General features: G+C 43.8%; 1 protein-coding gene across 1 annotated transcript; it reads right to left on the bottom strand.

Annotated features, from left to right (window-relative positions):
* Positions 1-410: 410 nt before the first annotated feature.
* Positions 411-27,560, bottom strand: NDP (norrin cystine knot growth factor NDP). The gene is made up of 3 exons (XM_060138186.1): positions 27,443-27,560; positions 13,100-13,480; positions 411-1,682 (listed from the first exon to the last, which is right to left on the bottom strand). The coding sequence occupies exons 2-3, from the start codon at positions 13,271-13,273 to the stop codon at positions 1,455-1,457; spliced, it is 402 nt and encodes a 133-aa protein (XP_059994169.1). The 5' UTR covers positions 13,274-13,480; positions 27,443-27,560; the 3' UTR covers positions 411-1,454.
* Positions 27,561-27,879: the final 319 nt, after the last annotated feature.

Below are 27,879 nucleotides of genomic sequence, written 5' to 3'. Positions count from 1 at the left end.
GATATAGCACTATGCTAGCACCATGAGTATTCTTGTAAATGCTCATGCGTACCATTGGCCCTGGATCACTGGACGGTCAATGACACAGAAACCATTGTTTGTGAGCTATTTGTTTTCCTTCTGGTTCTTCAGACTTCATTTATGGATACTTATTTTCTTCTGAGAATAGTGGCTAAGGGAGCCAGAATGCATCAGATTTTGTGCTCATTCAGCAAGCTAAATTCTGAGACTAAAGGCCACATTTCATAAGCCCCCCCGCCCCGACCCTAGTACATTGATTTCAAAAAAATGCCTCCACCGTGCATTCTGAAACCCGATCTCCCTCTATTTCTGGATCCCCCACACACACCATAGGGGATGCGCTGTAGTAGGATGTTGAGTAGGAAAAAACAATCCTTACACCGTCAAAATTTTGAAGATACTCTCTTTTTATTTCAAAACATGGGAATAACTCAAATTTTGAGCCTCAAGGACCAAAATATATTTGAACCAAATGTTCAGAAGATGAGCCAGGCCACCATTTTCGGCAGCAAGCTTCCCATGGACAGGTGGATATTAGAGAATGATGCCCACGACATGGCTAAAGCTATAGCACACCCACAAATAGATTCGTACTTGGTTGTCTAATTTGCATGCATGAATATAAAGCATTCTCCATGCCACTAGTACATATATGCCTTTTTCAAAGTCAGTGCAGGATCCGTATTTGTGCAGGTCTTTAAAAGTCTGCTCCCTTACAACATGTTAACATAATTTATCTGAGAGAGCCTCAAGATGACAATTCTTTAAGCCACTTTTACTTCCCCAAAGTCATTTCTGAATAATAATGATGGCTATCAGGAGTTCCAGCATCACATAGGAGAATCTGTTTGTTAGTGATTTTAATGTCAGTTAGCTTGGCTGTGAATGAACCTGGCTAAACATATCCACATGCTCGGTGTCTGGAATTTGAAATTGGTAACCTTTAGCAACAATGGCAACCTTAGACCAAATGACAAGATAAAAGAAAAATAAAAGAAGAAAAAAAAAAAAGCCAGAGGATGTCCCAGAAAGAATTGGGCTTTCCTGCTTTCCAAAGCAAATGCTTCCCTAATCTGCGCCAAACAGTGACAGCCTGACCCACTCTTGCATGGGGGCCTACTTTTCCCACTAATGCTGAATTGTTGGAAACCCAAACAGCATTCAGCGCCAAGGGGGAAATTGCCTGAATCTGAAAAGGAACCAAAAGAAATTGTACCAGGGAAAGGAGATGGGAATGGAAAACAAGTTCCCAGAGTATCTCTGTCAACAAGCATGTAGAGTCTTTATTACTAGAATACGCAGAATCCCGTGGGAATTGCTACATATTTTTTTTTTTGCCTTAACTCTTCCCTTGCCAGTCCTTCCCTGGCTGGTTGAACTGTTTCAGCGAGGGGGAGGGACTGTCCCATCCAGAAGCCACTCAACAGCAGGCCTCAGGAGCTGCACTCCTCGCAGTGACAGGAGAGGATGTACCGGTAGGTGGCCGTGAGTCGCATGCCCCCAGAGCAGCGCAGCCTCAGTGCCTTCAGTTTGGACGTCTGGGGCCGGCAGCAGTGACAGGAGGAACGGAAGGGCTGCTTGAGGACAGTGCTGAAGGAGACCAAGGGCTCGGAGCGTGACGCCTGGCTGCAGTGCCCCTCGCACCGGGCCAGGAGTACCATCTGGGGAGAGAAGAGAAGTGGTTACCCCCACTGGGGAAGCCCAAACTTTAGCCAGGTCCCACAGCATCCTTTAAAAGGCCCTAACACTCCTGGCTGGATGAGTTCCTGCTGGAGAAGACCAGTGGCTCTCAACCCTGGTCACACATTGGAATCACCTGGCAAATTTGCTTTTATTTTATTTTTTCCCTAATTTTAAAGTTTACTTTAAAAATGTAAATGTCTCTCAATATTTAACAGGTAAAGAAAATATGATATTGGTTTATTTCATGTGGTTGTTATATTTTATTTTTATTTTCCAAGTAATACCGCTTAAGAATATTTATACACCTACTTTTAAGTCCACAGTTTAGCACTCTTATTTGTATGGCTTTAAAAGTTATAGCACAAGATCTTTACAGTAAGGATTGGGGAAAAAAGATTCATTCAAAATGAAGCCTGATATAATATAAACATGTTTTTCTCTGTACTTTATTTTAAATACATTAATTTTTAAATGATGCTCATCTTTTTTTTCATCTGGTGGTAAAATACGAGTGCAAATTTTTATCAAGATAAAGTTTACCACGGATATAAATGAATTTTTCCAGTTGAAAATGGCCCTTCAGCTGCCATTAAATGAAATTTCCCAACTTAAGTGAAAAAGAATTGGTAGCTGTCATTATAAGCAAAAATATAAAGTACTATAGCATCACCTACATTGCTGCAAATTCGCTTTTAAAATGTCAACACCCAGGTCCCATCTCGGACCAAGTGAATTAAAATCCTTTGGAGTTGAGCCCAGGCTTTCGTGGTTTTCCAAGCTCTTTAGGTGATTCCAAAGTGCGCTGAGGGTTCAGAACCACTGGACACGGCCCACCACCACGATGTGCAAATAAAAACCAAAGAACAAAAGAAATTTCTACTGACAGGTGGTAGTCTACCATTGGACCCATGCCAGTTCTCTTAGTCTGAAAATGTAGAAAGTCTTTCCAAATTACCATCAGGGGGTAAATAAAGAATGACTACAGAGAAAAGGAATTTGCTACGTGCAGAGAATTACTAGAGAAAAGGAATATGGTTTCTGAAGAAGAAAAAGAGGATAACTAAGTGATTTTTAGGAAGAAATATTCTGGGCACCACAACTTGAAACAAGAGAGTGAAATAGAAAAAGGGTATGTTTTGGGACCTGGAATCACACTTCTGGGCTTATACGCTGAAGGATCCTGAGATTTGTGCAATTGAGTTTTCAGTCATTTAGGGCAAATACTAGGATGCATTCCTTCTGACCACCTCCATTTCCAAATGTAGGTTAGGATGATGATAAAGCTTGGGTTGAAGTAGCAGAGGTTGCATGTTCTTTATAGTGGCTCTTAATGTGGCTTTAGTAAACAGATCCTTTAAGGATCTGGTGCGAACTACCAAAGTTACCCCCCAAACAGTGGACATAAGCACACACTTTATATTTTGCATATAGATTAAAGGGATGGAGCAGAGGCTCATTTATGCATCCCATACATAAATGGTTTCTTGGGAGTGGCAGTCATGGGGGGGGGTAGGGTGGGCAGCTTGATTCATTAAGCTATACAACCCTATACATTGAGGCACAGAAGGTGGGGGAAACCTGAGGTTATTGGTGTATGTTTATGTGGGAGGGTCTTCCTTGGTGAGCTTCATATTAAGTGATAGCGAAAAAGTTGCCCTATAATTCCAGAACCCACAACAAGAACATAAAAAGTAGAACTACTCAAATAAAAGATTAAAAGATACATAAATATGCATGAAACTGTTTGACATTTACCTCATGGTATTTTAGGAATTAGCAATTATTATTGAAACTCACCACCTATTAAGTCTGATATCATCCTATAGGACAGAATTTAATGCCCGAGAATTAAAAGAAGGAAATGGCCTGCCCACCTTTCCAAAAGGAAGAGAAGATGATTTCTGGTAATTATAGATCATTAACATCATTATCTGAAAAGATGCTGGGATGAATCCAACAATCTCTTAACAACCAACAAGACAATATGAGATATTAGGAAACGACTAGCAGGGCTTGGTGAAGAATAAGTTGGACTAGGCCTACTGATTTATTTTCTCTGAGAGGCCACAGAGGCAGGGAGAAAATGGCAGCTGTAAGTCATTTTGATTTTATTAACGCTTCAATTCTATCCTGCCTGCCCTTCACATTGATACGGAAAACAGACGTGATCTGAAATGGGTTTTGAGCGATTTTGCCATAGGTCTATATTACACAGGCCAGTTCTTGGTGCCCGCCCCATCTCTCTAATGAGAGAGAGAGTTCGAGGTCTTCCCAGTCCCTTCTCACCCTTGCTAGTGTGTGGGAATAGTTCCTTGACATCTCACTTTGGAGTGATGTTAAATTTGCTCATCTCTAATGTGGATTATCTATTAGGCAGATTAAGCAGTTCTTCAAAGAATCACCTCCCCAAATGGAGTCTTTAGAGATTCAGTTTCAGTCTGGATGGGTATAGCTAACCTGTGCCAACAGACTTCATTCAGAAGGGCAGAGACATGGCAGTGCATCGTACCCAAATGATACACGTACAGGTGAACCAAATGCTGACCTTGAATGACCAGGCAACTCGCACTGTCCATAATATGACCAAGTCAGCAATCTAGGGCCATTTGTAGAACTAACCTAATAGTGATTTCACTAAAAGTCTTCAAGGTCTCAAGCTCTGCCTTCAGCTCATCCGGAAGGACAAGGACTCCAGCACTGAAGACTCTGGGGCCACCTCCAACGGGCCCCTCTTCCTCAGGAGCTGGACTTTCTGGGCAAGGAAAATGCAGAGACATGTACAATAAACACCTTCAGTGGCTGCCACCAGCCTTCAGAATAAAATCCAAAATCCTGAACAGGCATTAAGGCCCTCCATGACCTGGATTTCACATATCTTTCCAATCTCACTAACAACTATTCTCATTCTCATCACCCACTCTCTATTTGGATCAAGCTTAATTACTTAGGAGTCCATGGAACTGCCCTGAATTTCCCTGTCTCTTGCCTTTGCCTTTCCTCTCTCAGGAATGTCCTTTTCTCCTGGCTGTACTTAATGAAATACCAACTATCCTCCATTACCAAATTCAAATGCCCTCTCCTCCAAGAAGACACCATGAAATGATTATCTGGCCCTTGACATTCTCAACATACATGCAAATCCCCTCTCTGGGAGATTCCCAGTACAGTTGACCCTTGAATAACATGGGAAGTCAAGGGCACCAACCTTCCGTGTATTCCAAAATCTGCATATAATTTACACTTGCCCGTCCCTATCTGCGGTTCCACATCCGAGGGTTCAACCAGCCACAGATCGTGTACTGTGGTAATATTTCCTATTGAAAAAAAATCCGCATGTAAGTGGACCCGTGCAGTTCAAAGCCATGTTGTTCAAAGTTCAACTGTATATAGATTCCATCTCTATCTAGCCCCGTTTTGTGTGTGTGTGTGTTACAGGAGTCAAGCAGGGAGTTTGGAAGATAAAGATCCATGAATGAGTGTCGTTAGGAATGGAAGGTATAAATACCTGCTTCCCAGATTCACTCTTTTTTAAAAAAAATGTATCCATACATATATATGAATCATTTTTTAAATTAATTAATTAATTTATTTATCTTTGGCTGCGTTGGGTCTTTGTTGCTGCACACGGGCTTTCTCTAGTTGGGGCGAGCGGGGGCTACTCTTCATTGCGGTGCGTGGGATTCTCACTGCGGTGGCTTCTCTTGTTGCGGAGCATGGGCTCTAGGCACGCAGGCTCAGTAGTTGTGGCACAAGGGCTTAAGTTGCTCCACGGCATGTGGGATCTTCCTGGAGCAGGAGTCGAACCAGTGTCCCCTGCATCGGCAGGTGGACTCCCAACCACTGCGCCACCAGGGAAGTCCCCAGATTCACTCTAGCTATTCACATTTTAGTCTTGGCCACACCTCACCTGTATTACAGATTTAATGAACAACTTCTGACCTCTTCCAGACCAGAGCTTCTCAAACTGTAATGTGCATGTAAGTCAGCTGAGGATCTTGTTAAAATGCAGATTGTGCTTGACTAGTTCTGAGTGAGGCCAGAGATTCTGCGTTTCTTGTAAGATTCTGGTGGATGGTGCTGCTGTGCTAACATCCACACTTTGAGCAGCAAGGCTCTGGACCCGTTAAAGTTTGAGAGGCTCCGCTCTAGACGCATCACTAGATAGTGATCATTTCGCTAATAATAATGATGGCAGCTAACATTTATTGAGTGCTTACAACATTTAATCTCAGTTAATTCTCATAACAATCCTATGTGAAAGGTACTATTATTATCTGTATTGTTATTACAGATGAGGAAACTGAGGCTTTAGAGAATTTGAGTAAATTGCCCAAACTCACATATCTGGTAAAACGCAATGCTGAAATCAAACCCAGATCTGTCTAAAACCAAACCCCTGGTCTAAGCCACTATAATATCCTGCTTCCTGATATTAAGATGCTTTCCTGAGGTATGTGCCAACTCACACCCTACTCTAATCTTCTTTGACCTGTCTCTGGGAGTTGTAACCATATCATAACCACACGAGTCTGACCTTTTTCTTATGGGCTTCTTGGGACACATCATCACCACCTCCAAACTTAAGCAGAGCTGAATCTTCTAAGGACCATGGCAGTCCTAAATAATATCTCCTCCACTGTCAAGACCCTCGCCCGTTGCTCCATCCCCCAGGGATTTGAGGACTCCCAGGGATTCCCAGCAGTTCATTGGATGATACCACATACTCTCTAACTCCTTAACCAATTCATCCTTCAGTTCAATAAAACTTTGACACCTACAGACATCTGTTCACCTGCCATAACACATTGGTCCCCAGTTTATGGTCAATGCACATTCCTCATACGTGGGTGACTTGGCTGTATTTTATTAACTGCTCTGCATTTTGCACTGCGCTTAACTGCTCTTAATGAAGAGCATACACACTACTCCACTATCAAATCAAGAAATGAATTTTTTTGGACAAAGAACCCACGTGGAGCTGCACCACTAGAAGAGTGTGTTCTCAATAGGTGGTTATTGCTCATACAAACTTCTATTGACTTTTCACAGCTCAGGTGGGTGACAGATACATGTCATCTGCTTTTGGTCCAGTTTAATTTTTGCTATCTTATGTTCCCCCCCAACAACTCTGTTGATGCTAGGAAGCTAGGCAACTTCTCCAGCAGACCCTTTGTATCCCCCCAACCTTGGAGTCTCTTGGCTCCAGCTGGATGTGATACCTAGTTCCTTCTAATATGAACAGAGCTGCTGGGTTCAGGGTATTTGCTCAAGGATAGACTCTTTCACGTTCAATCTGATTTCCATGTGCTGAGGCTAAGAGTAATGGAAGGTCCTTGGGTAATAATTAAGGAATAGTAATGATGATGCTATGTAACATGTATTGAACGTTTACTAGGCTCCAGGCACTGTGCCAAGCCCTTCACAGGCAAGTTAATACTTAACAACTGTTTCAAAAGGTAAACTCTCCCCACTTTACAAATTAAGAAATTCAAAGGCAGAGGTTAAGTTACCAGCCTGAAGTCACATAGCTGTACGATGGAGGGCCAGGATTCTGAACCGAGACAGCAGATTCCTGAGCTCTCTCTCCGAACCACGGTGCTATACTATTAGGCCATGAGCGTCAGCCTTTCAAGCCTTCGAGTTTCATAAGATGCTAAAGTCAGTCAAGGGCAAGTTCAGGCTACACTGTGAGGGTTGTAGCCAGCTGTGATTCCTGGGTCCAGACCAAGGACTGCACCCGGAGACCTCAGGCTCCTGCTGTCTCTGGTGACCTACCACAGTTCTTAGACAGTTAGGCCTTTTGCTGCAATACACAACTGTCTTCTGAGTGAGAGAAAATCCAAACACAGATGGTTTTCATCACCCCTTGTTGAAAGACTTGCCATCTCCAAAGCCACTTTCCTTTCCTGTCACGTGGAGCCCCTGTGAATTCCTGGCTCAGGCCATGGTCTCCATCAATATCAGAATAAAGACCCACCTGTCCCATCCTAGAATAGAGTTTTGGCTGTGGTACCTCAATCGAGTGAGAAACATATTTTGCCTTTTTCTCAACAGTGAATACTGTGCATCCCTTATTCCACGGCACCCCTTGAAGCACCCCCCCTTTCTCCTCAGGAACATGATTCACCTCTGCTTCTCCCATTCCTCACTTCCCCAGCACCCTCAATAAATGACTGCTCAGCTCATCTCCAGAGAGCCAGGTCAACCTCCAGCTAGAATCCGGTCCCTTCACTCTGGTTACAACTCATACTGACCTGAAGAGACCTTTGCACACAGAATGCTTCCCTTCCCTCTCTCCTCCATTTACTTGTAAGCATTATGAGGGCAAAAACGTAGTCTGTGTTTTCTTCTACGTTTGTGCCTCAACTGCCCACCACGGTATACATTTGTTCCTTTTTTAAAAAATATCAAGTCGGGCTTCCCTGGTGGCGCGGTGGTTGAGGGTCCGCCTGCCGATGCAGGGGACACGGGTTCGTGCCCCGGTCCGGGAAGATCCCACATGCCGCGGAGCGGCTGGGCCCGTGAGCCATGGCCGCTGAGCCTGCGCGTCCGGAGCCTGTGCTGCGCAACGGGAGAGGCCACAACAGTGAGAGGCCCGCGTACCGCAAAAAAAAAAAAAAAAAAAAAAAAAAAAAAAAAAAATCAAGTCATATCTGCCCACTAGTCAACTGTGTTATAAACTCAATACTCCCGACTCCCCTCGTTTCTCCTACCATGCTGTGAGCTTCGGGGGCAGATGGCTTGAGGATCCTAAGCAGCTCCTCTCAACCCTGAGGCTCAGCCCTGCGCCTGACAGGTCCCCTCTCCTCAGGGACTTTCCCCAGGCTTTGTGCCCCGACCCCTCTTCCTCCTTCTCTTTCGGGGCCACCCCGCTAGCTGCTCCTGTGGCCCTTCAGGGTTCAGACAACCGTACGCCTTGGCTCTTCACTCTCCTGGCTCGGGGCCACCCTCTCCTACTTCTCACCCAACTCAGACTTCACAGGCCTGCCCAGCTGGCTCGCTTTCCCAGTCTCGGTTCCTGAAAACCCCTCCTTGGCCTGAATCCAGAATGCACCCCCTCCAATCCCTCCTTCCTCCGCTCACGTGGGAAGGGAGGTCAGACGGCAGGATCTGTTTCTCTCTGACTTTGATCCCCCCTTTTAGCACCCAGCACAGTGGCTTACATTTACTTTGCCCTCCTGCGTGCTCCCCCAGCCCTGCCAGGTTTCTGTGTTTAACAAGAACCTCAGTGAGGTTCATTTTCCTAATCCTTTAAGGCTATAGGAGATCCCAATAGTTATTGAGGTTTCAGTGGTTGACTAAAATAGAAAAGTGAGTCTAAACACCTGTCCACTTTATAACTTCATCATCAAGATCATACTATCATCTATTAATGTCTATTATATGCCGAACGCCAGGCTGGATGTGTTACAAATATTATCACCAATACCCATACCCACACTTTTAGGGAGACAGCATTAGCTCCATTTCACGTGGGAAGAAACTGAGGCACTAAAGAATGACTACACTTCCCCCTAAGTCACCCATTTGGCCAACTGTGGAGCTGGAATTTGAAACCAGGTCTCTCTCACTTCAAAGCCTGGGATCTCAGTTCCCTTGAGGATTCCCCAGCTATCTCATTTCCACTAACCACTGACTCTTTGCTTGTTTGCTTTACCACCTTTACTAAAAAATTCAGTGAAGATTGTCAATGAAGCTGCCGCTCTTCAATCTTTTGTACCCACTCCGAGGAGGTGTTACCAATGAAAGCCACCAGGCGCGTCCTAACCTGCGGCCACACTGACCTCCTTCGTGGACCACTGTGGCCAGTCTTTTCTGCCTGACTCCATCACAGCACTTTCCTGAATTGCTGGGAGATGGGAGAAAGGTCCCCGGGTCTGGCCAGATGCAAGTTCCGGTAGTCTCATGGACGGCTCCCAGAAAAGCTTTCACTACTATTTTTATTTTTCTACAAAGATTGCTGAGTGTAAATCATCATTTTCAACAGACTGGGAGTTGAGCCTGGACTTCTAAAGAGCAGCTCCCATTTGCAGCAACATGAATGGACCTAGAGATTATCATATTAAGTGACGTAAGTCAGAAAGAGAAAGACAAATGTCATATGATATCACTCATATGTGGAATCTTAAATACGACAAATGAACACATCTACGAAAACAGGAACAGACTCAGATATAAGAACAGACTTGTGGTAGCCAAGGGGGAGGGGCTTCGGGGAGGGAAGGATTGGGAGTTTGGGGTTAGCAGAGGCAAACCATTATATATAGAATGGATAAGCAACAAGGTCCTACTGTATAGCACAGGGAACTATATTCAATATCCTGTGACAAACCATAGTGGAAAAGAATATATATATATATATATATATATCTGAGTCACTTTGCCATACAGAAGAAATTAACACAACATTGTAAATCAACTATACTTCAATAAATTTTTTTAAAAATCATAATAAAAAATAAATGATGGCCCCTACATTCTATTTGCATTCCTCCAATAGGAAGAGCCAAGTGAAAGATGAATGAATTGAATGAAATGAATGAAATATGAATTGAAAGGTGCGTGCTCTGAGGCAGACATTGCCACTCCTGGGCTAAATGACATCGAACAATCTACTTAATTCTTCTTTCAGGTTTCAGTTTTCCTTACCAATAAAACGGGAATGATAACGCTTTCCATCACAGGTTTGTCAGCAACGATTAGATCATATAGTATGAGGTGCCTGACACCTATTAGGTGTTCAAGCAGATGCTCTCCCTTCCCTGAGCCTGGGTCACATTCTCCCCTTTATCTGTCTTCCCGAGACCAGACACTGGATAAATGGGAGTCAGGAAGCATTAACAACTGACAGGCAAACAGTAGTAAATAATGGGCTTTGAACCTCACGTTGAGGGGAGAAGTTTTGCAGAGAGGAAAAATCTACCCTAGTCTCCTCTTTGCAAAAACCCCCATTGGTTGTTTTTGAGACACAGGCTACATGTTTTATATCCCAAGTCTGTAAAGATGAACAATTTTTCTAAGTGAAACCCATTAGAGAGAAAACCAGCCTGAGTCTGTGAGAGTTAAGAATTATAGAATATCTCAAAATGAAAAACAGTTTTTGTTCCCGGATACATAGAGAAAATCTAATCCAGAAAAGGTCTGGGTAGTTGAGATTCTGCCAGGCATATTTTATGGCCAAGGAAAAAAGGTTTATAATTGCAAGCACCATTTACATAAAACTATTGCTATATTTGGGATAGTTTGGGATGTTTGAAAACAGATTGTTCCCATGAAATTACAAACATTTCTCTACAATCACAATTTTGCTCTATTTATCATGGTATTCTGGAAGAAACAGAGGTGAACAAAGGTAAACTAAAGTCTGTTTGTAGGACTCATGCTCAAGCACTGTGAGTTTGTTGGGTTTGAGTTAAGGCTATATCTTCTTTGACCTTTCCTTAACTAATGTGATAATTGCTAAGGCGCTCCTCCATCTTTTCATCAAATCTTTCCAGATTGTTCTTTAGTTTTCAGAGATGCTCCAATTTTCCTGTTCCTTCCTATCATCACATGAACACTTTCTTTGAAATAATTTTATTTCCTTTCTTTTTTAAACATTTTATTTATTTTTGGCCAGGCCACACGGCATGTGGGGTATTAGTTCCCTGACCAGGGATCAAACCTGTGCCCCCTGCACTCAAAGTGAAGTGTGGAGTCTTTTTTTTCTTTTTTTTGAAGTGAGGAGTCTTAACCACTGGGCCGCCAGGGAAGTGCCTGAAATAATTTTTTTTTTTTTTTTTTTTTTTTTTTTTTTTTTTGTGGTACGCGGGTCTCTCACTGTTGTGGCCTCTCTCTTCGCAAGGCACAGGCTCCGGACGCGCAGGCTCAGCGGCCATGGCTCGCAGGCCCAGCCGCTCCGCGGCATGTGGGATCTTCCCGGACCGGGGCACGAACCCGTGTCCCCTGCATCGGCAGGCGGACCCTCAACCACTGCGCCACCAGGGAAGCCTGAAATAATTTTATTTCCTTTCTTTTTTTAAAGAATCATGATTATGGAGGACAACTCAGCAGAAGGAGAAATCATCCGTGGAATAAGAAACACTATATATGAGTGCTCTCTATAGGGCGAGTGGAGGAGAAACTAATAATTACTCTAGTCAACCTTACCTCAGGCCTACAGTTTCTGAGCAATCAGTTGGAAAAACATGTCCTATCTTTTTTTCTCAATTTGTTTTATATTTTTTCCTAAGAAGGGATTGCAGCCTTGCAAAAATTTATCTATTTACTCTTTTTTTTTCTTTTTTTGGTTCGACAAGTACAAATAAGAGCCAGGAAGTTTGGGTTAAAGTGAGTTAACCCAAATTCTGATCTCCCAAAACTAAAACAAGCCATCATCATTGAGCTATAATCAGAGAAGTTATGGAAATTTTAAAGGCAGACAGAAGTCGTAATGTTTTTAAATGGAGAGTAGAGCCATTAACTTATATGGTCTCAAGTTTAGTGGTTGATATTACCAAAACTTCTTAATTATATTGGTAATTTAAAAAAATACTTGCCATATGAGAATATAGAAGTGGTTTTAGTCTCAGGACTGGAAGTGAAAATCTCTGAGGTTGGGCTAAACAAATTCTTATTTACCAAATGTGGGCAAATTTCATTCGTGTGACCGGGGGCAGTGAGAGTCGTGAGAAGTCTGCTTCTGAGTCTATTTTTCCCTTCTATGTGCCTCCCTTCTGGGTGGTTCAGGTGGCGGGCCACTCTTGGTGGCCTTTGAAGTATAGTATTCCTTCATACACCCCGTCTCAACACTGAGACATCACTTTTGCCTGTGCCAAAAGACACAGAACCTACTCCAGACAAGAATGACGCGGATATCAAGGTAAAAATGATAACTTATCAAAATGCCATTTCTGTTTTGAAACCATTTTAACATAAACATGGCAGGTAGGGAAAGGCATGGACCAGGAAACACTTTGAAGAGCGCCCCCCCCAAGAAGTACGTTTTACTGCTCAATCATATTTCTTGTATTTCCTTCCCCTTTATTGCTGGTGGAGATAGAAAGAGTTACGATAACCTGTAGACGCCATTTTCTTTCTTGAAAAAGGACACCACTGCTCATCATTTTCACAGCCAGGGATGAAACACACCCTTCCAACCTTGTGCCTAGCAACAATTTTATTGTGAGAAACTTCCAGCCTTTCTTAGTGACTTTGAGAAGCTGGCTGGGTGTGTACATGGTCAATTAGGCAGCTTTACTGACAAAAGTTCAAAGCACGGTGGGAAACCCTAAAAGGATGATTCTCTGGCAAGCCCTGTGGGTCAGCCATATAGTTCTCTGTCCCTTGTCAAAGGAATAGGGCTTCTCTCCTGTTTCTGGGAGTAAGGCTACTCTCACAGAGATCTCGAGCTTACCTTGGAGCTACACTTGTACAACGGGTGACTGATAGAATCGACATAGTGGTGCCTCATGCAGCGTCGAGGATCGGAGTCCATCATGAATGAGCTGTCTGTTTTGCTGTCTGTATCTCCCATCAGCGCCAGCAGGGAGAGCATAGAAAAGGATGCAGCTAGTACATGATTTCTCATTGTTGTAAGGGAAAACTTCTCAAGAGGAACAGCAGAGGGAGGCAAAGGACTAAAAATTGGAAATGCCTTCACCTCCTAGGCTCCAGTTCCTTTCAAGGAAAGGGCAGGATCTGGTTGGAGCTTTCTGGTTGTCATCGTCCTTTGTATGCCGGAGTTTCGTCTTACTGTTTGCACTCGCAATCCATCATCACTGTATCTGATGCACAGCTGGAATGAAAACAGAAATTATTTTCCCCAGAAACGTTTACCCAGAAAAACTAATGGAACCCTGGAGGTAATCGAGTAGAATTTTTCCATGTCATTTTGAGTGGAGAGTATTGGTTTCTAGAGTGTCATTAGCATAAGCTATCATCCATTTCACACCCCTCCCCCATAGCTTATGGTACATATTTATAATCATTTGGAGGTGTACACAGTGGTTTAATGGAAGCACTTGTTGACTTTAATTGCTGGAGGATAGTTTGACCCCATAGTCAAGTGGTTCTGGCCAGAGCAGAACTCGATTGGGTGCTTTCAGCCTTATCCCTGGCTGGTGGGGACGAGAGGGTCTATTCAGTAAGCTTTGATGTCAATGTCAGCTTACAGGGCTAGAGAGAAGGCAGGTCAGCACTAACAAGCACACGCCACGTCCCACAGGAAGGAAGTACATTTTCCACGTCCAAGTCCAACCCACCCATCCACCTAGTTTTCCACTTCTATGCTCTGGGCTTATCCTGTTTTTGTGTGAAGCCCCGTGCCACCCAGCACCAATGATAAGCTGCATCGGAAATACACATTATGCTAACTGGCCTCCAGCGCGGTTAAGGCAACACATGTGTATTTGCCAACAGACTCACGCATTTCTGAAGAGTCTTTGTAGCCCAAGCGCACGTATGATTTGAAAAAGTAAGTGGCTGCTGGAGCAGAGACTTATCATTAAAGTGGGATCATGCCATATCTGACATTTGCCTTGTTCTTTTAAGCATATACCTCTTGGACAAAGGACTTGGGTTCAGAATCTCCTCAAATCACCTCACTAACCCCACCCCCCAAGGCATGGCCAACACTATCACACCAGCAAACAGAGAGCATCAGAAATATTTTCAAACATTTCGGAAAATTGGGGGACTTGACGTTACATCTAAAGCAAAAGGAACACAATAATTAAACCTTCAGAAAAACTTTCAAAGTTATTTCAGATAAAAGTTTGATTATTTTGCTTCATAGTACAACCTTTTTTTAAGCTTGCTACGCATGGACAGTCTGAATAAACAGAGCAAAGCACTGATAAGTCAATTCGTTTTACTCTAATATAGTGGCCCCAGACCCCCTTAACCTCAGTTTAGCTGTCTTGCGAGTGTGGGGCAGGGGACCCCAGGAGGAAAAGGGTGTGTGACATGGGGCTGTTTCAGAGTGAAGCATCCCTGGCAACGGCAAAACTTCAGCATGTGTGTTTCAGGGAAGCCCTGTAAATTGCAGGAAGAGCAGGGAACAGTAATGAGGGGGCCCACCTGCACTCTAGCACTTCCATTAATTAGCTGGGGGACCTTGTACAGGTCATTTAAGCTGTTCATTTGTAGAATAGGGGAGTGGGAAAAATGGTGTCTGCAAGCCTCTCTTGCTCTAAAATGCCAACATTTTAGATACTTATGGATTCAGTTACTGCCATGTCCATATGCAGAAGATAATCCTACAGTTGAGGACACCATATTTTCATGCACCTTTGCACCACTGTCCTTTATGTACATGCTAATGGCAATATTTCATTAAAATTGATCAAACCTGTGCCCAAAGCTCCAAATCAGCAAAGGATGCAGAACATTTTTGTTTTCATTTCAGCTGCATATTCTAGGTTTTCCTCTGCACATTGCATTGAACCTCAGCAAGACTTCAGCTCAAAGAGCCAGAGCTTTCTTGGGTTCCATGTTCAGAGGCTGCAATACTGCCGACCATTTCCTGAGTTTCAATATGACTGTATTTTCCCAAATGGTTAACTGTCTCTTTGAAGCCTTAATTAGTCTCCGAAAGAGAATTTATTAGATTTCTCCTTTCACCATTCCAGTTCACAGATATTTCACCCAGGAGTCAATGGCAAGAGGATGAAGGGGAAAAGCAGACATTCCAGTCCTGACTTCCCTCTCCACTGCCAGCAACTTCTTTTAGGAGCCATGGCCAGGGGGTATGGTTAAATGAGCAAAGCAAATGAAAGAAAAGCATGCATGGCATGATGGTAGAAACAAGCAATGACATTGACAACAAAACCCTATATATATGGTTGTCTGTGTTGGCATTTGCATTTATTCCACAGAAAAGGAAGTATAATCGGCCCTTAAATGTAGAAGATGGGCACCCTCACTCATCTAAGAGAAATGAAAATTAAAGTACTTTGAGACACTTTGCTCAACCAGTCAGAACTCTGATCATGCACCCTGTTGGCAAGGCTGTGGGAAAACAGGACTATTTTGGAGAAAGTACAGTAAAAATTGGTACAAATTCTGTAGAAGCCAATTTGGCAGTATCTATTAAAATTGAAAATCTGTATAATTTAGACCCAGCAATTTCACTTCGGAGAACTACCTTACATGTGAGATCACACAAGCATATGGTTATTCACTACAGCATTGGTTGTCATGGCATAAAATTGGAAACAGCACAAAATTTCCATTAGTAGGGGACTGGTTAAATATATTACACAACGTTCATACATTCGAATACTAGGCAACTCTATAAAGAAGAACGCAGAAGCTCTACTGATTTGTGTTAAAACAAGGAGGGCTAAGAATATATATTTGTGTTAATTTGTATTTACATAGAGAAGCTCTGGAAGGATACTCAAGAAACTGTACAATTAGTTACCTGTGGGAGTTGGAGGACAGGCATGGGAGAAAGACTTTTCGCTGTATAACTTTTTTTAATTTGTAGATGTCTGAACTTGTGAATGTATTGCCTGTCCAGAATTTCATTAAAAAATAATACTTTCTCTTTTCAAATCAAAGCTTGGCTTAAAAATAGTAATTAAGTTAATGGATGTTTAAAGTTTGTGCCAGTTTGAGTATTTTAATAGTATTAAACTTTTATTCCTTATAAATATGGGAAGACATGCTAGTCTCTTAGTCAAATATTCTTCCAGGTGGACCATTTTGTTCTTGTGCACTACTGCCACCTAGTAGCAATGTTCTGAATTGCAAGCACAGTTAAAATTTTTTTTCCTGAAAGGTGAATAAAATAATTTTGCAAGCAAATGTTATGACATTTATACTGATAAAGAGCTAGTTAATGTCCCACAGAATGTAACTTTATTATCTGATTTTCTCTTTAAAGATGATAAGCTGAACCCAGAAGTAGTGATAAAGTATAAAAGAATGACAGAAGAAATATTGCTTCACCACTAATAGGAAATAGATTTTTCATTTCGACACGCTCATAAAGCATGATACTTTTTGTTCAGTTGTTATATTAAACTCTGAAATGAGAATGCCAGCAACAGTGTAAATATGCCACGGAAATCACAGAACCCTCGAAGCATAAAGGTATGATCCTTGCAACATAACACTGAGATTTTTGCCTTGTGTTCAAATTGAATGAACCAACACTGTTGTGTTGAAGAAGAAATGAACAGAATGCTCAAGAAAAAGAGTGATGTTAATTAAGTCAAGTTGCCTTAACATTGTGTTGGTCCGGATGTGCACAAGAGAGGCTGTGCAGAGTGCCCAGGGAAGCACTCACAAAGGGGAAAATCAAGAATGAAGGAAGTTTTCGTCACTCGAGATCCCCATTTTATGGCAGCCTAGGGGTATCTACGTCTGTCTTGTAGGAGCTTCTGTCATTTTTCTCAAAATTAAATTAATTCTAACTTGCTTTAATTTTGTGAAAGCCATGTAGCATGAAAATCAAATGCTGCCTATTAAGACTTAGAACCTCAGCCCAGCCAGCATGGATTGAGTGAGAAAGCGACTCTCTTGTTGAACTCAGTAGACCTGGGCTGCTCCGTGCTCTGGGGACAGTCTCTGAGACATGGACTTGGCCGATGTACAGAGCCCACATTCTAATAGCTCCAATGTGGAGCCTCTGCTGGAGGAGAGGCACGTAGGCTGGCGTGCCCGACTTTGGAGCTACCCTCCAAACGATACCAGTGGAAAAGAACAACTGGTGCCCAGATTTCCCCACCTGTCATTCTCAGCGAAATAATATAGCAGAGCTTACAGCAGACCCAGCCTCCTGGGTGAGAGATGGTGTTGTATCTACAGATCAGCTCACTCTTGGGCTGACCTTCTGCCTGGCAAAGGGTAAAGTGCTGGTTTCACACAAGTTATTCCAGCAACTGGCTAAGACAAGTGACAAGTGCCAAGAGTGGCCTTATTCTCGCCCTGCTTGCCAGACAAGGGAGGGCCGTGCTCAGTGTCCGTATTTCCCCCGGGGGCTGTTTTCAGTATAATACATGCAGGTATTACCTCCCGTGGCTTCTTTCTACAAATATATATTTAACACATATTCACTGAGCACCTACTATGTGTCTCCTTTTGCTCTAACAGATGAGACTCAAGGGTCAGGGGAAAAAATAAGTCCTATTCTAGTTCCCTCTTCCAGCTCACTGCATCCACAAGCAAAGAGTCTTGGCCCGCTGTTTTCCTGGGCAATTTTTTTAGACACGCTGATGAACTCATTTAACATCTAATTCATATGCAACATCCTTTGCTTCATTCTAAGAAGATCAAGTTAAGCAGATGAAATATAGTAACTTTGGAATGACGTCAGTGTGCCAGACAGAATTATTTGATATTTACTATCATTTAAAACAATCATATCAGGCATGAGTAAGGTAAAAATGGCAGAAGATAAAGCCTCTCTCAAAGGAATTGCACACAAAAAAATCAGAGATTTAAATGTAAAAGAAAGCTTGCCACTAGATAACACTTCATACTGGGATTAGAAAAGCAAGAAACTCAAAGTCTCATCAGAGAGTGTGAAGTGCTAAGTAGCCCCTTCCCAGGAACTCAAAGAATTCCAACTGGAACTAGTCAACTAGATGCCTTGGAGAATAAGTCAGATGCCTCTTCCGAAGGCACTTAATTTATAAACTGTAAACAGCCTGTTGGATTTTATAAAGCATCCCATGTGCTCAATGAATGGTTTTTGATATTATTCCTATCTGGCAGCACATCAGTAGTGGCCAAGAAGCCAAGCCTGGGCTGCCCCAGAGGCAGCCGTCCTGACCACACACACTGCCAGCCCTCCAGCCTGCCAGCCCCTGGTATCTCCAAGGATGGGCAGCCACAAGGTCAGTGGGGAGGGAGCAGCTCCTGCCCTTGTCATCTTGCGGTGTCTGTTCTACAATTAGAGGTGGCAGAGCATAGGAGGCAATGCCTGCTCCCATAGAGCCATCTTAGGAGAAGGAGGACGTCCTTGGGATTAAACAACTGTTCTCCAGTCTGGGATGGTCTGTTTTCTCCCAGCCTGCATTACTAGGCAGACATGGCCAAACTCAGTGGTGATGGTGATGGAGGAAGAAAAGAGATGGGAGAAGCAAAAGGGAAGGAGAAATAGAGCCCAGGGAAGAAGCAATAAATCACAAGCCTGGGGTAAAGAAGGGTGTGAAAAAGAAGGACTGGGAATAGAAGTGATTTCTGGCCAACTGTCAAGTGGCCCTATCTGTGTGTGTGTCCATGGATTGAATAGTTTTACTGTCTGGGGCAAGACTGGTGTGGGAGGACTGGAACTAGAGACTGACTGAAACCTCAAATCCTGATTTTTTTTAGGAAATCCAGAGAAACCTCTCATTGTGATCCAAACTCCCACTTCCCTACAGGTTTCATCTCTTCCTCCCCAACCCATTTCTAGCCTTGTTCCACGTCCCGGTGTTTTGCATTCATTTGCCAGAAACATTGGATAACTATTCCACAACCTTCTGAAACCAGAAGAGCATTCTACTGCTGTCTGCTCTGGTGGAAGGAAGGCTGATCTGAGGAGCCGCAAGCTCTGAGCCCTCCCTTCCCGTCATTGGCTGTGTGATCTTGAGCAAGTCACTTGCCTTCTCTGGACTCAGTTTTCTCATTCACAAAATGTACGGATTGTTTGAGACGTTTCTATGGTTCTATCCATTTCCAACATTCTCTAACTCTACCCAAGCTTCTCAGAGTACTCGCCTGCTTTGGGGCTACATGTTCCCCGAAGAAATACTACACAAAGAGTTCCTTGTTTACTCAAGAAGTTAACGATCACAGAAAAGTCCAAACAAGTTCTAATGTGGTGCCTAAGCCCCTTGATGAGGCTGTATTGGTGGCCCGAAATAAAAATAGCCCGTCATAACCAGTTGACTTGGTGTTTGAATGTACCAAATATGGTTTATAAATTAATAACATGTTGTTAATAATAGGAAGCAGTTAGCGAGCATACTTAACCAGTTCTTATTTCTCTTAAAGCTGTCGTAAAATTTGTAGTGTTTCTTTCCAGTCTGCACCAAATGGGGAGAGGAGAAAGCGAATAGTAGTCAATCATGGTAGAATTAAACTTCTTTCAATAGGTGATGATGAGGATATAAGCTGAGTTCAACCCTCTTGCACCTTTCCTATGAATGACCCTTATTCCTAACAGATTGAGCCACAGATCCTCATGCCCTAGTGGGGCCATTTATGATGCTCTGGTTCAGGATAGAAGAGGAAGATTGGTTAGAAGAGTTTTCTTCTCTGCAGATGTGGTTAAGAGCAAGGCAGTCCGCTTAGTAAAGCATCTATGGAACCTCTGTGCTAGGGTACCTGAAGCTCTAGGCTGGGACTTGGGTCGAAAAGAGTTGCCCATTGGGTACGGGTCTTGTTTCCTGTGCTGGGCTTCTGCGGGCTTCTACAGTTTCTACGGAAAGACTCATTCTGAGTTCTTAACAGTTGACATAACTGACTTTTAGAGAACAAACCTTGCATAAATTGGAAATGACCGAGCCTGATTACCCATGTGTCAAGAAGCAGGATACGGCTGAAGTCTTTTCCTCTGGGGGTTTGGATTATTTCTGTAAATCTACCACTCCACTAAAAGCTGTGACTGATACGGTGATGAGCCGTCAGAAGAGGCTTAGGGGTGGGCATTCTGGGGTGCCAAAAATCAACAATAGCCCTAAACATGGAGTACCCTTCCATCCTTTCATCAATAATAGGGAGAGAGAAAGCCACAAAAGAGGTAACAGAAAAGACAGAAGAAGGATTATTTTTATGTTTCAAATCTGCCACTGCCCTTTCAATGACTTCAAATAGCAAAATTCCAGAAAGGGAAGGTTCCCTTCATTTCACCCACTGCCTCCCAGGAAGGGGGTTTCACATGAGGAATGAGAAACACTCTACCGTTTACTTTGTGTAAGATCCTTTGGAAGGAAAGCAGGAAAGTTCTGAGACACCCAACCCAGGGCACTTGGTCTCACAAACACATGAATGTACACTCTCCCTGTGGAAAAGAAAAGGTGCCCTGGTGCTCTGGGGACCCTGGTGCTGAGTTAATTTGACACTTGCTCTGCCACTGGACTGCTGGCCGTGGTATGGCCTTAGGAGAAGGCAGATAACCAATGTTAGCTCAGGGTACAAGCTCCCTTTTACCCCGGAGCCAAATGAGTATGTTGGCTTTTCTTCAAAGTGTCCAACAAAGTGTTTCCAAAGCTGCATGTGAATCTCCTTACCCACACTTTGGAATGATGGGTAGTGATCTCACCTAACAGCTGTAGAGCCCTTAGTTAGAAATTGGGCATAAACAATAGAGCAACTCAGTATTTCCACTCCGCATTCAATTTGCCTTTTCTGCCCAATGATGGGACTTGAATACTGGATTCAATCCTGTGGCAATTTGGAAGCAACACTTGTGGACACAGACTCATGTCAAAGGGGCAACGTTAAAGCATGGGAACTCTACTCGATGTTCTGTAATAACCTATATGGAAAAAGAATCTGAAAAAGAATGGATACATATATATATATATGTATATGTATAACTGATTCACTTTGCTGTACACCTGAAACTAACACAACATTGTAAATTAACTTATACTCCAATACAAATTTTTTTAAAAATGAAAAAAAAGCCAATCACATAAAAATATGTTTCCCTTATTGCTAATCACTATGAATTTATTGGGCTTTTGGTTTTCTGTTCGTATTTTGCTTTGCTTAAACCATACACACTCTGGCTACGTCTTTTGATTGCCAGTTCCCCTGTGACACTTCCATTCTGCTGCCTTTGGATTTCAGACCTCAACAGAAAAATTTTAATTCTGAAAAAAAGTCATTTTCCATAATTTGGGGGGGGAATCACAGAACTATATGAAGTCCTTGAATACTGCCTCGCGCTTTAAAGAAAAATTGGACATTAAGAACTGGATTTCTTGGACTCTTCACATCCATATTAAGAATGTGTGTGCCTACATTTCACTTAGAGTTAAGGAAGGGGGATATTTTCTTCACTGTAGGAGTTGACCTCCTTCTCTAATGTCAGGTAAAGGAGGCAACTTCAGAGTTCAAACCCCTCTTCCTGGGAGGGAATAGGTGAAATTAAGGGAAGCTCCCCTTTCTGAAATTGTGCTATTTGAAAATCTCCAGTGGCAGACTTTAAACATCAGAAATAATACTTCCTCCTTCTCTTTGCTTCTCCATGGCCTGCTCTTTGCCTGTTTTTATTCCCTATTGATGGAAGGATGGGAGGAGACTCCATCTTTAGGGCTATTGTTGGTTGGTGGCACTGCAGAAGGGTCACCCCTGAGAATTTTCTGACACCTCATCAACTTTCTTGAATGTATTAACCTGTTGCCCTTTCATTTTTAAAGAATCTGGCAATGGGTTGGATCACAGCTTAAAAGAAAAAGTTGGGATTGAGCCCGGCCTTGGAGGAGAGAAAATGGTATGAAAAAATTCTTAGCTTTTGTAGAAAAACAAAGAGAAAAACATATCTACTGCAAATCTTATAGAACTGAGTTTAAAGCTATAGTCCATGTTCATGTGCAGATTTGGACATGAGGGTGAAATGGACTCTGATTGGATGAATTCCTGATTCTAAGCGTGAGGGATATATTGCCTCCTAAAGTTACCCATTCTTTGCATTTTCTGAGTCAGTAGTCTTTCTAACAAGAAAGTAGTTGTCCCAGACTGTGAACCCCATCCAGGGTGTTACATTCTGACTATTGAAAATGGGTCTGGGGATGTGATTATAGGCTCACCCATCAGACTCTGAGACCCTCTGATGAGGGGGACAGTAAGCGTGAATGGTACCAAGCAAGCTATTGCCAGACACACAAGAAGAACGCTTTGCAGATGTGAGAGCATCTGGTATCAGAAAGAATGCCATCGGCGCAATCTTCCTCAAAAACTCAAATGTGTGGGTGTGTGAATTTGCAGCACGCAACCTGCGCAGCCAAGCCAGTCCCTGCCTCGCCCACCCCGCTGCACAGGCACAGGGGTTTCAGCAGGATTCGCCACCCTTTGTTTTCTGCTGGACGCAAACATAGAAGTTTACGGTTGCTGATCTGAAGGGTGAGGAGTGGGTACTACCAGCTGGAATGTTGCCACTGGCAGGGGCAGACAGGAAAATAGGAAGGCTCTTAATGTCCTCCCAAAGAAAACCTTTGATGGACAAAAGAGTGGTTGTATTTTTACCCTCTCTCTTCATGCTGCCAGGCGTCTTTAAATAGATTCTCTAGCCTAGGGACTTGTATGGAATAATTCATATTAAAACCCAAGAAGTGGCAGAGGAGGGGAGTTGGTTCTTTCTTCTCTTTCTTTTCTTTCCTTTCTTTTTTTCCCCCTTCTTGTCAAGCTAACAGGAAAAGACTCATTTTAATTCAGCTGTGTTCAATTTTTCCTTTTGGGTCTTTTAATGAACCTTAGCTAATTCGGAAAAGACTACCAAAACCCCCAGGAAAAGAAAAGGACCAGGGACCTGTACTGTAGAGTGCTCCATAATACGTTTTGGTCCCGAGGACATGTGCAGCATCTTTTAAGGATGCTGTGCACAGGGGGTGACATGAAGCTCTTAAATGGGAATGTCTAATTGAGAAGTCCAGTTCCTTCCATTTGCAACTCATAAACCGATCTGTTGTTCTGCTGTTAAAAGAAAGAAAAAAAAGAAAATATCCTCTCCATCTCCCCAGCCCCATGCTGGGTTCGGTTCAACCCAGGATCCATTTCTCCCCTCTCCCTTTCACAAAACGGGTTTCATAAAGACATTCAGGCCCGCGCTAGCCAAATTAAAAGTCCCGTCTGTCCTTCTTTTTCCTTGGGAAGGGAAGGATGTGGGAAGGACAGAGAAAGGGGGCAGGGCGGGGCCCAAGGATCCAGGGAGCTTGGTTTCAAGTCACTTGTCTCTCTCCCTGAAACAGAGAATAACCACATTTCTCTTAATGTAGGCCGAAGTGCATCCAGGCGTTCCCATAGCGCTCCCACCCCCGGCCCTTTGCCGGAGATGTGCGGGTCACTGTGATGGTATGTTTGTCCCTGCCAACCCGGTTCACTCCAGCCCTACTCCCAGCAGCCTAAAGGGCAGCCCGAGCCATGAGGCTGCTCCTCTCTGTGAGTGGGTTCAGGCTCGGGGCGCTCCAAAAAGACCCCCGATCCTATCAGCCCGGCAGAGCTGCTGCCAAGAATGACATCCTGGGAATACTATGGAGATGGGGAGACCTCATGGGCTGTTGTCCCCAGATGGAACAGGACCCAGGCTGTCTGGAAAACAGGCAGAGCAAAGAGCGAGCTCACAATGGAAGGAGCTCAGGCGAGGGGAAAAGGGGGCGGGGTGGGAGTGGTGGAGAGCAAAAGCAAAGAAAAGCCACATGCCACCCAGGAAGATTCCAGGGAGGGCGGGAGGAGGTGGTGGAGGAAGGACTTGCAGGAAACAAGTACCCAGACATGGCACTGCCAGTCTAGCTGGATTCTTTTCTGAATTAGATTATGCGAAAGAAAGAGGGGAAATATATAGCCTGCCAGCTGTTCAAAGGCTTACAACCTTGCTTTTATTGTCCGGGTAAGTTGGTGAGGTGGGGCATCAGAGGAATTCCAAACATACCATCCCAGAGAAATTTTAATATGTTCCACAGTGTCATACACGAAGAGGAAATGACAGCTGATCACAGCCAGGGCAGGCCACAGCAATCTGGGCCTCGGAGCTCACCCACCCTCCCAAGACCCAGCTTCCCTCTTCTGCTTTAGCCCTTCTCCGTTCTGCCACCTGCCGTCCCATCCCTCCTGCTTCCACTGGCTCAGGCAGGGGGCCCGGGCAAAGTCGCCTTAGCTGACTGTCATGGGAGGAGGTGAGGATGGCCTGGAAGGCCGCTGGCCAAGAAGCTGAGGGCTGGCTAGGGTGAGTCAGGCCCCCCAGGGAGTCAGAGGCATTTTAATCCAACCACAGGGGATTATCTGCTGATAAGGACCAAATCAAGGACTCTGGTGATGCTGTCTTCAGGGTATTTCCCCCCAGTAACCTATCCGAGGCAGAAAACACAAGATCGGATTATTTGAAAGCGACACTGTTAGTGGCTCTGACGGAGACTTGGGTTTGGGGAACAACTTCTGGCAACTCCTTCCCAGGGGCCTCTTGAATTTAGGCCAGGCCCAGAGGTCACTGGTTTCGATCCTGGGGGTGGGACAAGTAAGTGGTGGGAGATAGTGACTGCATCTTCCTCCATGCATGTTTCTAATTCAATGATTCATCAAGTGGCCCTGATGTCAGTCGCTGAGTAGGTGACTCACAGCCATCCCCGATACAGACAGCACGTGGTCCTTTCCAAAGGGGGCTCAAGGGAGCAGAGGAAGGATAAACTGCCCCTTTTCTAGGCTTCTCCTACCCAGGAAGGAAAGATCCAGGCTCTGCTAGCTGTGAGTGACGTGTCCCCAGGATCCGGTGATAAAGGCCTAAGGGGAACCCCTTTATCATAAATGGAAAGAAAACCCACCGATAAGCGACAATCATTTCCAGTAAATCTGGGTACCAGCAGATTTGAAATAGTTCTTTCTAACAAGGAACTCATTGACCAGTTTACCCACTGGCCAAGTCCATTTCTGTTCCAAAATCTAACTGGAGATGGCATACAGACTGAGAATTAGGGCGCAGGACAATGTCTCATTCACCTTTGCATCCATCAGGACTAGCATAAGTTATTGAAAGAATGATGGCGTGAATAATTAACCAATAAGAATAAGAGTGCTTGAATTGTGAGTTCTGAAAATACAGTAAAAATTGCCAGCCACCACTGGTGGCTATAATTCCGAGAAACTCGCCACATTTTTCAAGGGCCGAGGAAAATAAATGAGTTGGAAATTGTTAAATGTATTGAAAAATGATTTATTTTCCCCTTGACGGTGTCATTGGAACATGAATTAAGATTGAAAACTCCACAGGCGTGTTTCCATCTGTGGGTGTCAGCTGCTTGGTACATGGTCATCAAGAAGGCTTCAGCCAGCACTCCTTTTACCTGAACTAAATGTATTTTAAAGCAAATGATGCAAAACATTGCATTTTGTGCTCAGACCCTCTCATATAATGGTCTGAATCATAGTTTAAGAAAACTGTTTTGGTTCAGCTAAATGCTTTGTTAACAGCAGTAGTTTCCAATTGTATGGCAATCGAATCCATGCTACCTTTTCAGCCTTTCTCAAATAAATAATGACTATCCCAAGGTTGTAAGTTACCTCATTCAAAAGCCAGACTCTCATTCGACAATGCTTGTTAGGTTAGTTATTAGAGAAAATCAGAGGAGTTCCCCCATAAACCAAGTTCCCGTTCCACGATGAATATTGGTCTCTAGGAACCTAAAAGTTTACTTTCAGAAGCCAGACTGGTAAGAAAAAAAAAAGGCGGGGGGCAGATATTTGCATTTGGTCGAAACGATTGAGAAGCATCTTGTAGTCCCCACTGCATTCGATAGACACCTAGAGCCAGCTCTGCATTTTAGGCATCTCTACTTTTTCAAATGCACCTGGTATTTAATGTTACGTGTTGGAGCAATTCGCCAACGCTGGCTCCTTGTAATTAAAATACACTAATATCATACATGAAAAGAGACATGTTTCACAGCAACCATATCTGCTATTCATGACAGTTACAGAGCATAGAGCGCGGGACTCCCATCTTGCCAAATAGCTTCCTTTTCTGCACCTGAATCTCAGCAGAGAAGGGAGTCTACCTCTTTCTTGCAGGTTTATCTCAGCTCCTCGATTACAATGAGCCTCAGTTACAGGGTGTTCTGAGTCATTAACATTCTGTACACAGTCAAACTTCCCGTCCCCCAAGAAAGAGTTATGCCCAGGCCTCCTACAGCCCAATTGTTCATTTAAAGAGAGAACTTGTATTCAAGAGCTTGCAAGAACCCTCCGAATATTCCTCAGGTGTTTGTAGGAGTCATTCCTACAGGTCCTGGTCCCTGTGCTGGTTGGGAGCATCCTTTCCAAGTCACTGCTTGGACTGGGTAGCATCGGTCGGCTGCAGGGACAAGCTGATTACTAAAAATAACCCTTTGCAATAAGGCCAAGGCAAACAGCATGCATTTCCTCGGACTTTTTGCCCAATCAAAATCCTATAGTAAATCCATCCTCCCCTCTCCCCGGCGCTCCTGACTGCATCTATGGAATTGAAGATGTTGCAAGTTGGGAGAAAGGTGCAAAGGAACAGGATTCTTGTAAAGCGTGACACAGAAAGCTAGAAATAAATGTTGCCTATTGTTTGAAGTCATTCTAAGCACTCCGGCAGAGCCCTGGCAGGAGATCAGCAGCATACATAAGTAGTAATAAAAGTAAACAGTGCGCTTTTAAACTTGCAGTCTTGCCCGCGTTCATAGTGCCCCCGTTTTAAGAGGGATGAGGGCGGCGGGGAAGATACTGGGGCTCCAGGAATCCATGTCGGCGAGTAGCTGCTTCTCAATCTCCTTTCACGGGGTCAAATATAAGAACCATTACAAAGTTACATCTAACTACGCAGAGTTTGAAAATCCAATCTCTTCAGTCAAACCCAAACAGATTTTCCAGCCTCTCTGTGAGGCTCCCCTGTCCTGTCACCGACTTCAAAGACCCGTTCATTTACAAAACACAATGCTAGCCCACTACAGATTAATGCAAATTCAATTAATGCAAATTTAAGTGGTATTTAAAGGTTGTCTCTTTGTCTGAGAGGAGGATGAAATGCTCCTTTTGGAAAGAAGTAATTTCCTAGGCAAGCCGTCAGCGCTGTTTTCCTGCTTACCTTGGGGGAAAACGCAGGGCTCCTTTCTCCCCAGACTTTTCTGAGAGCTAGAAAGAGGTCCTGTTACTTCCAAATGCTTTTGTTCTTCTGTCCCTCTGTCACATGGCTTGCCTTTTATATTTGCAACACACAAAAGTTAGGACTGTTGTTTAAGCGACACAGGGAGAGAGAGAGAGAGAGAGAGAGGCAGAGAGAGAGGGAGAGAGAGAGAGAATGTCAAATGGAAAAGTGCCATTGCAGTCATATATCAATCAGGCGTGCGGCCGCGGCAGCGCACTAGCAAATGGGAATGCCACGGAAATGTGAGGCGCCCGGTATCGGGGACTCGCAGCCGCTGCCCACCGCTAGGCTCCCTTCCACGGAGCATCTTACGATGCGAACGGCATAGGAGTAACAAGGGCGAGGAAGTCCCCCACCCCCTTCTTCTTCGTCTTCTT

This window comes from Lagenorhynchus albirostris, chromosome X, assembly GCF_949774975.1.
Source record: "Lagenorhynchus albirostris chromosome X, mLagAlb1.1, whole genome shotgun sequence".
Taxonomy (NCBI): Eukaryota; Metazoa; Chordata; class Mammalia; order Artiodactyla; family Delphinidae; genus Lagenorhynchus; species Lagenorhynchus albirostris.
This window is presented reverse-complemented; position numbering and strand designations above follow the sequence as displayed.

Bases quoted from the DNA above. Each gene is read 5' to 3' on its own strand.
- NDP (XM_060138186.1), bottom strand. From the start codon at position 13,273: ATGAGAAATCATGTACTAGCTGCATCCTTTTCTATGCTCTCCCTGCTG. The intron at 1,683-13,099 runs GTAAGCTCGAGA...TTCTCTCCCCAG, and splicing joins TGTACAAGTGTAGCTCCAAG to ATGGTACTCCTGGCCCGGTG.